Here is an 11,548-nt window from a genome sequence, read left to right on the forward strand (position 1 = left end):
AGTTGAATCTATAAACATAAATTAATATTTATTTTATTTATTTTTTTTTTTTTTTATCAGCAAAGAATGAAATTAAATTAAGGGGATAAAAAAAGGGTATCCCAACCCTTTTACACTTTTATTTTTTATTTTTTATTTTTTATTTATTTTTTATTTATTTTTATTTATTATTATTGATGATGTAATCATGTTAATTTTAAGTAAAAAAATACCGGACATAATTATAAAAAAAATCAAAGTCAATTAGTATTAATTAATATTGAACGCAAAAATAATATTGAAGTGTCTATCTACCCTAAATGCAAAACCCTAAAAAATAAAAACTAATACAATTACTACACTTAATGCTTAAAAATGAGAAGAAGAAAAATGTAAAAATAAATAAATATAGAAAATAACAACAACAACATTGCAACATATCTTTTATGTTACGAAAGACTATTTGAGGGAACTAAAAAATGAAGAGTATTGACTTGCATACTCTGATCAAATACTATGTCTAAGTCCCGACATGAAAATAACCTCAAAGGGAAGACCTAAGTCAAGTCGAATAAGGACTCATATGAACATAAGAGAACAACATGATCGAACAAAAAAATGTTCATATTGTCAAACACCAGGACACACAAAAAGAACATGTCCCAATATTATTGGATTGTGCACTTCTCGACATTAATTATGTTTCATTTCACACAAACTATTTAATGTACCATTGAATAAAATATTAAATGAATGATCATCTTTCATTTATTTTTCTTTTTATGATCAATATCTACTTATTTAGTATCGTCTTATATCTCTTATCTTTATCTTGTTTGGATTTTTTTTTATATCTTGTATATTTATTTTATTTTGTTTTGCCTTTATTTTATATCTTATATGTTTTTAGTTATTACTTTTTTTTACATTGTTTATTTATTTTTGTTTTTTATTTTTATTTTATTATTGCTGTTTTTATTTCTATACTTATTTATTTTTGCATTTTTCTTCTCATTTTTAAGCATTAAGTGTAGCATTTGCATTAATTTTTTTTAGGATTTTGCATTTAGGGTAGACACTCAATATTATTTGTGTGTCCAGTATTAATTAATACTAATTGACTTTGGTTTTTTTATAATTATGTCCTATATTTTTTACTTGAAATTAACATGATTACATCATCAATAATAATAAAAATAAATATTAATTTATGTTTATAGATTCAATTTGTATGCTCTCGTAAGGTTTAATTTCTTATTTTCTTCATTCTTAAAAATAATAATTTTAAAATAAACATTTTTCATTACTTTTTTATTTTTATTTTGTTAAAACTCATTTCTTTATTCATTAATTATATTTCTAACTATTTTAAACAATAAAAATACTTACTTTTTAATGCATTCAAAATTAAAATTATAAAAAAAAATTAATTTATTATTTATTTATTTATTTTTGAAACGGTGCTAGATAGGGAAATAAAAATAAAAGACTGTTAGATAAAAAAATAAAAACAAAAGAGTGCTAAATAGGAAAATAAAAACAAAAGGGTGCTAGTTAGGGAAATAAAAATGTAAATGGTGCTAGACAGATAATTTACCCGAAATTAAAGTACACATATTGTTTATAAGTTTAAATATGTTCATAAGTTCATATTTTAGTAAAAATTATTATTTTTAAAATTTAAAAAACATTATTTTAAACATTATTTTAATTTAATCAATAGGGAGAGAAAAAAATAATTATAATAACAAAATGATGAAATGTAATGACAGATAAATATACATTAAAAAAACTAAAAAAATGTAGAATAACAGACTGTTCCCATAAAATTATATTTTAAAATAAATTCATCCCTTGGTGTATGCTGGTTCTGATATCTATAATAATTAACAAAAAAGTTATATAGTATATATAATAATATGTTAATACATTCTTTTAATATATGATATTAGTTTTAATTTTAAATTTTACTGTCACATAATCATTATTTATGATCTTATAATTTTAATTTTGAAGGGACATTTTAATTTTAATGTGGCATTTTCCTTTGAAAACACGTGTTACGGGACATTAAATAATGCATAACTAACTTTGGAACTATTCAACCTACATTACGTGTATGAAATGAAAGTACTGCTATATTTATTCTTATTAAAAATTTTATTCAACGAATCTGCTATATTTATTCTTATTAAAAAATTTATTCAACGGCACTAATAATAAGTAAAGGAGAAGTGTAATGTACGAAAACCTCAATAATTATCAACTTAATTTACTATATGATGAAGTATTTAATAAATGAATGACTTATAATATTTTATGTAATTTATTTTAGTAATCATTGTATCATTACCAATGTTGACAATTAAATATTTTTTTTATCTTAAGAAGAAAAATACACATTGTCTTGCAAATATTATTAACAAATAAATATTTACACTAAATTATAAACTGATACAAATATATTTTAAATATATTTATGATATATTAAATTATATACTTTTATTCAATAAAATCTTTTTTTGAACGAACCGCATAAATGTTTATGTGACTTTATTACAATTTTAGTAATCAAAATTGAGTTCAAGTCTCACTAATAAATGTGCCAGCTAACATAATAACTAATTCCATGTCATGCTATTATTTACTTACACATATATAAGATCGGTTATAAAAAAAAAATTAATATTCATAAGAATTACACAATTATAATATATAAAATAAATTACATTTCAAGCTCAATAAGGTTTTCTAAAATTGTAATTATACCTTCTGATTTTTTTGTTATTAGAATAATGTGTTTAAAATTTGAGGGATAAGAATGACATGTGCAATACAAGAGTGGAACAATATAACATTTAAAAAAAAAATTATTTGTGTAGAATTAAAAAGAAATGCAATATCAATGTAATTCTTGATAACCTAAAGAGAGTATTTGTGTAATCTAATGTAACACATATAATTTAATTTATGCAATAGAAATTTAAAAGACCAAAATCACGTAAATATAATACAAAAACGTGCAATTAAACTTAATAAATAAATATTTAAAAGAATACATTGAGTAACTATTAATAAAATGGTTATAAAACTAAAAACATAGGGAAACATTTTCAAATTTTATACTAACTCCTTTTGAAAATGAAGTTTTGAAGATTATTAATCTTTGTTATAAAAATAATGCATATCTTCTTAAGTTTGTTTGAAACTTTGTTTATAGCAACAAACTTTGGTTTTTTTATTCTGTAAGCTAAGGTTCTTAAATCAAAATACAAGTTTAGAATGATTTATAGATCCTTATTTCTTTGGCATGTAATTAAGTAGTTTTATTCTACCCTACTTGATTATACTTCTTGGACTGTTGGTAGAAGTACTATTATTAATTTCTGGAATGATAAATGGTGTTCTACTATTTCTTTAGCAAATATTGCAGAGTTATCTGATGGTGCTAGCATTATGGATGTTTTGGACAAGTTGTGATTGAAATATTGCTTTGTCTTTACAGCAGATGCCTCATTTTTTAATCATATCATGGTTAGGGAGGAACAAAATATTTCTAATTGGATTCTAGATGAGTCCGGTCGTTTCACTCTTAGATCAACTAGGACTTTTTTCTTGGAACCAGGAGTTCATTTGGTCTTCATCTATTTTGTCTTCCAAAACTCTTGTACTTTGGAAAGTTTTTCATGGGAGACTTCTACAGATCAACATATTCAAAATAAAGGTTTACATATATGTTCTATGTGTACACTTTGTGAAAAACACGAGGAATCTATTCAACATTTATTTTTTGAATGTTCTACTGCTTTGCATATTTGGAGTTAGGTTCGACACATTTTTCTTACTTCTCATTTCTCTAATAAGGATAATCTTCTTTCTTTTATTAAGAGTGATGGTAGTCCTTTGGTTAAATTGATTAAGTTTATTGTGATAACTTTTTTCTATTTGAATGATATCACGTATGAAGAGTTATACTAGATTTCAGGATAAGATTGAGGTTTTTAGGGCTATTTCAGTAATTAAAGACTTAACTTGTCTAGTGGGAAATTTGTCTAAAGCTTAAATGAAGAATGATATGTTGGATTTCTACGTGATTAAGTTTTTTGGTATTAATACTCGTAGTGGTAAAGTTCTTCGTCCTCTTCCAGTTAGATGAGAGTTTCCTTCACCAGGTTGGGTTAAAATTAACACTGATGGGGCTGCTAGGGTATCCTGGTCTTGCTACTTGTGAAGGTATTTTCTGTGGAAGTATGAGAGATTTTATTGGTGCTTTTTCTGCGTTTCTTGAAGTTTAGACTGCTATGGTTGCTGAGTTTTATGGAGTTATACATGCTATGGAGGAAACTCAAAAGATGGGGCTTACTAATGTTTGGCTTGAATGTGATTCTGCCTTGGTTTGTGCTGAGTTTACTGTTAGGACTAATGTTCCGTGGATGCTTCGTAATTGGTGGAATACTTGTCTTAATTACTGTGGGAAAATCAGGTTTAGGACTACTCATATTTTTGGTGAAGGAAATACATATGCGGATAAGTTGGTTAATTTAGGATTTATTCATAGAGAACCATTTCATTGATATAATAAGCTTTCATCTAGTATGTTCTTAGAATTCTATATGAATATGTATAGTCTACCTATGTATAATTTTTGTTATCATATGAGTTTTGGTCTAGTCCTCCCATATTTTGTATTTTTTTTAATAATATTTTTTTTATGTGATGACAGAGGATTGTTGTTACTTGATGTTTTTATTATTTTGTGCTTAATTTAAAAATAGACCCTTTTTTACTCAAAGAGATTAACTAGTTTTGTTTTTTATACCATACAAAGTTGGATTAAATATGTTAATTATATATAATCTTGATAGTATATATATAATAAATTTTAGAAAAATTAAATATTTTTAAATATTTAACTTTATAAAGAAAATATGTGACTTTATAGCTTATATTCTTATATTTTAAAAAGATTATTATACGTTAAGATTAAATTAATTGATGAAATATCAAATAATCTTTATATTTTTTTATAGATTTATTTATAAGTATAATTCATTCAGTAAAAACCCTCAATCTAATAGTAGTTGAATTAATATATTCAATATAAATAAAATTATTAAACTAAATACGTTTCTCCCAATTTTTTTTAATAAATCTAATTGTCAAATATTTATTTAAATACACTTTTTTACTGTTTAAAATGTAAAATGGTATTGCATATCTGTTCTTCAATATCAGCATCACTGACAGAAAAACAGTTGAAATATATTTAGTAGAAACTGATTTCTGACCTGATTTCTATTTTGTTACTTTTGAAAACCTTTTTCAGTTTCATTATTGAATTAATATTAATTAATTTAGTTTTCTTATATAAATTTTTCAAATTAATATTTTAAAATATTTACTTTTTTTTTCTGAAAATACTTTTTAAAATAAAAGGTTAGAAATTGGTGTTTGCAAAGCAATTTCTGACCTATTCTACAGTCAATTGAAGAGCATAAATTCACTTAGGAGGGGTTGATTCTGAAAAAAAGATTTATTAAGTAAATATTTGACCATTGGATATTTTAAATTTAAATTTTAACTTTTAAAAACTATTTTAGTTTTTTTATATATATATAGACTATTAAGGATAAAGGACCCACACCCATTGTTGGTGATACGTATCTGACAAGAATAAAGATGGTTTAGTTTTACCCTTAAGGATTAGGATATTAATTAATTACTTAATTACGTTTCATTTGAGTGTCTCGAATAGTATTAGTATACAATGTCTTTCTATTTCCATCAAAGTCAAAATGTTATGATACTTTATACAACTATTCTTTCTCTATCTATATAATATAAATATATACAATTCAACTTTGTCATAAAACTAAATTGTGTACATAGATACAACCAAAGAATTGACATTAACTTTGGGGAAAAAGTGAACCCCAAAACAATCTAATTTATCATTATCCACAAAAAAAGAATGGCTTCTGCTTCCTTGACTCACTTCTCATGCATGGTTATTTTCATCTTCCTCTATTCCCATGCCAAATCCTGCTATAAATTTGGACTCGAAGCAACAGGTGTGGTTTTGGCTTCGTTGACAATGTTCATGATCTCTTCTATACTTTGAAGACAATGTTTTGTATTTTCTTCATTGTAGTGAGCTCCTTCTCTTAACTCCTCCGGCAAGTTCTTTAAAAACCATGGATGTGACTTTATTTCCTCCATGGTGATTCTCTAAAACATAATTACAAAAGCAGAGTTACAACATACTCCTAGTATTATAGTATATCATGCCATAGTGTTCTTTTCTTTTTACAATGTTTATCCCAAAAAATAATTAAATGACTGTGTTCATATACATACCTTTGCTGGATTTGCCACAAAAATACGAGATATCAGATTTTTACTGTCTTCGCATAAAACATTGTCGGGGAACTCGTATTGAACAACCAAAACTCGCTGCATAAAAAATGTACATACAAAATCACAAAGGTTCTAGACATAAGACATGGTGAATCTATCAAAAAAGATTTTTATAAAATAAAAGCAAATATAAGTACATCAATGTAAAGATATTAAAAAATTTACACTGGTTTTCATTCAGAAACTATAATATGACTTCTGCAATAACTATTTAAAGTTGTGATTTCTGATAGATTGACTGTGTAAAAAGCTTTTACAATAATACATGGAAATTAAACTCAAAACATAAAGCAAATTAATTACCTGAACGATTTTTCGGAGATTTTGACGATCAGCTTTGTCCTCAAATGGCAAAGTTCCTACAAGCATTGCATAAAGTATTACTCCACAGGACCATACATCTGCCAACTGAACAAGTAGAAAACAAACACATTAGCCAAAAACTGAACAAAACCAGCATAAAATACAAGAAAACTCAAGACATTTTTAATAGCTTAGTACTTCATATAGTAATTGAAATAAATATGCTACTTTCTGTTTCACTCTTGCAAGGAAATTTCACTGTTGTGTAAAGTGACTCCTGAACAATTGAACCAGTCTATAACAGCATGAATCTTTTATTTTTTTCATGATCTATAAGGTTAGAAGCCCTTATTACCTTTCCATCATAGTCTTTCCCAGAAATGATCTCTGGTGCAATATAGGCTGGAGTTCCTATCTTTGAATGAGTCTTCGAATGAAGTAGAAATGACTAGAAAATTAAAGATTACCAGAAGCAGAAATTAGTATCAAATAAAGCATTTAATCAGTTGTTTGTTTAAAGCATTTTTGTGATTGAACCTTAGAATAGCCAAAATCACAAATTTTAAGTCGATTTGCAGGACTTCCATCCAATAAGGTATTCTCCAACTTCAGGTCTCGATGACATATTTCCTACAAAAGGCAAAAAAACTGATATTGCTACTAACACACCGAAAACAAACAATCCATTCTCACAGAGTAATATGCATTTCATTTACCATTTCGTGGCAATAACTAACTCCTGCAATCAACTGCTGGAAGAAATATCGAGCCTGAAATATTTACCAGTCACAAGAAGAATCAGAAACAAATTGGATAATATTTAATCAATATTTAAATAAACTCTTTGAATCATTAAACATGTTCACTGTACTATAATAAGTACTTGAGTATATAATTTAGTTTTGATCCTTTCTTTAATTCATGACAAAAACATGTGTTATAATATTCATTTATATGATTATATCAACTCAGGTATGTGTTTATTAATATGCTGTAACATAGTTGGCAGAAAATCTTGTTCTTGTTTTGTGCATATGCAAACTAACTTATCAGGAATAAACCTTTTACATAGATTTTAGTATTTCGAGTAATTAATCTTTAATTAATTTTAGATCAAAAGATATTTCCTTCCATTAATACCAGATCTCTAGATTAATACATACGGTTATTGTTCTATGTATCAGGTTAGAATTAGAGTACATATTCTCATCTTATGAACTCTAATTTGTTGGCCTGAATATCAATAAAAATTGGTGACAGAAATCAGAACTTTGCTTTTTTATTGTCTATCATATGAATGAAGATGTGAGTGTGTGTGAGTGAGAGAGAGAGCATACTCGATCTTCTGTCATTGTTCCTACGTTAAGAACTTGATAAAACAACTCTCCACCAGCTGCATACTCCATAACTATTGCAAGATGTGTTGGAGTCAAAGCCACCTGCAAAACATCAAATTCCATGTTAAACACATGTTTTTGTTTTATGCATTACTAATACAAGTTTTTACACGGTTGACAAAACTAAAATCGTGATAAATACTATTTTAAAAATACCTATTATAAAAATCAATAAAATTATTATTCATCTCATCACTTAAAATCAATAAGTATCATTTTTTTCATTAAACAACCCATTTCAACATAATAAATTAATGTAGTATAGTATCAACAAAGAGTTGTCAAGGGGCTAATTATCACCTATTGAAGTAAATGTTAGTTTATGAAAGATACTCTAATATTTCCTTTCCTTTAGTAGTAACCTAAAATATGAAAAATAAAGTGGCTTAATATTGTTTAACTTTTACACTAAATTAATTAAGGTTTAATTACCTTTTTCGTCCCTATATTTATAACCAATAGTCAATTTGGTACCGTGATTTTTAAAAAATTCAATTTGGTCCCTAAATTTTTTAAAATGTATTCAAAATGGTCATTTCTGCTAAATATCACCAAATAGCGTTAAGTGGTGTTTATGTGGCAGACACGTGTAAGTTACGTGGATTGTGCTTACATTACTTTGGTGAGTACTGAATTAGGGTTTAGGTTATTCAAATTGGGGATTTCGAATTTCTGATTTAGGGTTTCTGATACGAGGATTGCTCCCTAGTTGGATTCTGTGGTGCGCTTCCCTGCTTCGATTCCATTCGGAGGTGTGCTCTCCTCATTCGATTCTGTGGTGCGATCATGAGTTACGATGGTGAGTTGCGTTCCCATGGTCGATTTGGAGGAGCGATTATGTGGTGCGGTCCAGAGGTGGTGAAGGGGCAACGATTGCGATCCAGACCGTGGTGTCCTAAATCAGAAATTCAAAATCCCCAATTTGAATAACCTAAACCCTATTTCAGTATTCACTAAACTTATGTAAGCACCATCCACGTAACTTACACGTGTCTGCCACATAAGCACCACTTAACGCCGTTTGGTGATATTTAACAGAAGGACAATTTTGAATACATTTTAAAAAACTTAGGGACCAAATTGAATTTTTTAAAAACCACTGTACCAATTTGACTATTGGCTATAAATATAAGGACGAAAAAGGTAATTAAACCATTAATTAAATTTAACTGTTTTGTATAATTAAAGTAGCACAACTTTAATTCTAAATTGGGACAACATTCGTAATCTTATTATAATTTTTTTTTAAATTACTTTTTTTAATTGAGTATATATTCTAATTTATTATTTAAAGTAAGACACTCATGGACAAAGACGAAAAATTGTTTGATATTTTTTTATTTTATTATAGTATTTGTTTAAATAAGTATGTGCCTATAATTATATGTAGTTATTTTATAATAATAGAAGTCGAAGCAAGTACTTTAAATTTTTTACATACCTCTATGAATTGAACAATATTGGGATGATGAAGAGATCTATGGTTTATGATTTCCCTTGCCACCTCCTTCTCGTTAATCTGCAAAAGGTTATAATTAAAATTATGATGAAATTAAATATATATAATTAATTTTTTTAATAAGTATCTTTGAATATGAATTATATTTTGAATTTATAGTAAACAAATTTTAAAAATATTAAAATATAACTTTTTTTTGGAAGAATATTAAAAAATATCTTAGAAATAGAGATAATAGAACATTCATCCGAAATAAAAAAATAGAAGGCTGTTAGTTTTCAAGTATAATTTCTGAAATAGCAAGTTTTTTTATTCTTAGTTCTCAAATGTTATTTTTAAAATAATTTATGACTCATTTAGAATCATTTTCACATTTTATTCCACACATAAATAATGAATGAATGGGATAAGAAAGAATAAAAAAATATTACAATTACAAAAATTAAAATAATATCTTTTTATAATTTTTTTTTATAATTACTCTCTCAGGTTAGACATCACCATTTAATCATTTACCACCACATTTAAAAAAAAATATTATTATTTAAAATATGTTCCTTGGATGCTTCGTAATCGATGGAATGCTTGTCTTAATTACTGTGGGAAAATTAGGTTTACAGTTACTCATATTTTTTGTGAAGGAAATGCGTGTGCTGATAAGTTGGCTAATTTAGGATTTTTTCATAGAGAACCTTTTCTTTGGTATAATAGGCTTCCACCTTGTCTGTTCTTAGAATTCTTTATGAATAGGTATAGTCTACCTATGTATCGTTTTTGTTAACATATGAGTTTTGGTCTAGTCCCCCCGTATTTTTGTATTTTTTTTTCTTTTTTCTTTTGTTTAATAATATTTTTTTTCATGTGATGGTAAATGATTGTTGCTACTTGAGGTGTTAGCCTAGCTGAGATCTTAAGTGGCATAGTGATACCTAATATGAAAGCTTTTATTTAAAATATATATAATATATATATATATATAATATAATATAATATAATATGAGATGACTAAACCTAAACTCATATATTAAAAAAAATACATAAATAATTTATAAAAAATACAAATACGCACCAGATCGAATTTAATAAACTAGTAAGACCCTTAAATCATTTTTCAAAACTAAAAATTTTCTACATAAAAAACAAGTTTCTAAAATTTAAAAATCACTTTAAACTAAAAACAAATTTTGAAATTGTTAAAAAAAAAAAAGAGAGTAAATTGGATTCTTGAAAATTTTATACAAAAAAAAACATTATTGAAGAAAAAAAATTAGTTCCAAAGTTGATTGTAAAACAGCATCACACTATCTTAAATTCATCAAAACAAAAAACACTTAAATTGATAAATCAAATCTAAGAAAACCCTAAATTTCAAGAAAGAAGATGATTGGTGTACCATATGGTCCCTTGGGATGAATTTGACTGCAACTAAGTGTTTGGTCTCTCTGTGACGCATAAGTTTCACCATTGCGAATCTCCCATACCCTACGTTCTCTTCAACCACCTCGTACTTCTCCATTCTTTAACTTCAAACCTAAGACTCACACTTTTCAATCTAAGTCAAATTTAGGATATGAATTAAGAAATATATAGAAATTTTTAAGATATAAAGTGACATCATTTAAATGATAAAGGATATATTTGTTATCCACAACGAAACTATAAAATCCATTAAAGATATGATTTTATATTCAGAAACAATTATTTTCTAAAACTTTTATTATTTATTTTTTAAATATTTTTTTATCACAGATACTCTAATATTCATATCATATCATACATAATCTCAAATAGTCAAAAATTTCATCCAATAATTATGTTCTTACAAGGACCTAGAAACAAACTATCTTCGTCTTCCACCCGTTGACCTTTCGGCCTTCGCTTCCGGACTCCCTTCTCGGTGTGATCTTTCGGCTTACTTGTTCTTGGTTTGTATTTGGTTCGAAAATCTTTCACGTTTTATTGAATTGCTTGACTGACACTTCCCGGTCAACTT

At 26.3% G+C, this 11,548-nt stretch overlaps 1 protein-coding gene across 1 annotated transcript; it reads right to left on the reverse strand.

Moving 5' to 3' along the window:
* Positions 1 to 6,004: 6,004 nt before the first annotated feature.
* Positions 6,005 to 11,071, reverse strand: LOC137831582 (serine/threonine-protein kinase SAPK7). The gene is made up of 9 exons (XM_090303090.1): positions 10,949 to 11,071; positions 9,538 to 9,615; positions 8,037 to 8,138; positions 7,416 to 7,469; positions 7,237 to 7,329; positions 7,055 to 7,147; positions 6,700 to 6,804; positions 6,337 to 6,432; positions 6,005 to 6,207 (listed from the first exon to the last, which is right to left on the reverse strand). The coding sequence occupies exons 1-9, from the start codon at positions 11,069 to 11,071 to the stop codon at positions 6,025 to 6,027; spliced, it is 927 nt and encodes a 308-aa protein (XP_090159216.1). The 3' UTR covers positions 6,005 to 6,024.
* Positions 11,072 to 11,548: the final 477 nt, after the last annotated feature.

Source organism: Phaseolus vulgaris, chromosome 6, assembly GCF_051622355.1.
Source record: "Phaseolus vulgaris cultivar YP4 chromosome 6, ASM5162235v1, whole genome shotgun sequence".
NCBI classification, from domain to species: domain Eukaryota; kingdom Viridiplantae; phylum Streptophyta; class Magnoliopsida; order Fabales; family Fabaceae; genus Phaseolus; species Phaseolus vulgaris.

Bases quoted from the DNA above. Each gene is read 5' to 3' on its own strand.
- LOC137831582 (XM_090303090.1), bottom strand. From the start codon at position 11,071: ATGGAGAAGTACGAGGTGGTTGAAGAGAACGTAGGGTATGGGAGATTC. The intron at 8,139-9,537 runs GTATGTAAAAAA...GATGTTTTGCAG, and splicing joins ATATTGTTCAATTCATAGAG to GTGGCTTTGACTCCAACACA. The intron at 7,330-7,415 runs GTAAATGAAATG...TGCCTTTTGTAG, and splicing joins TTAGTTATTGCCACGAAATG to GAAATATGTCATCGAGACCT.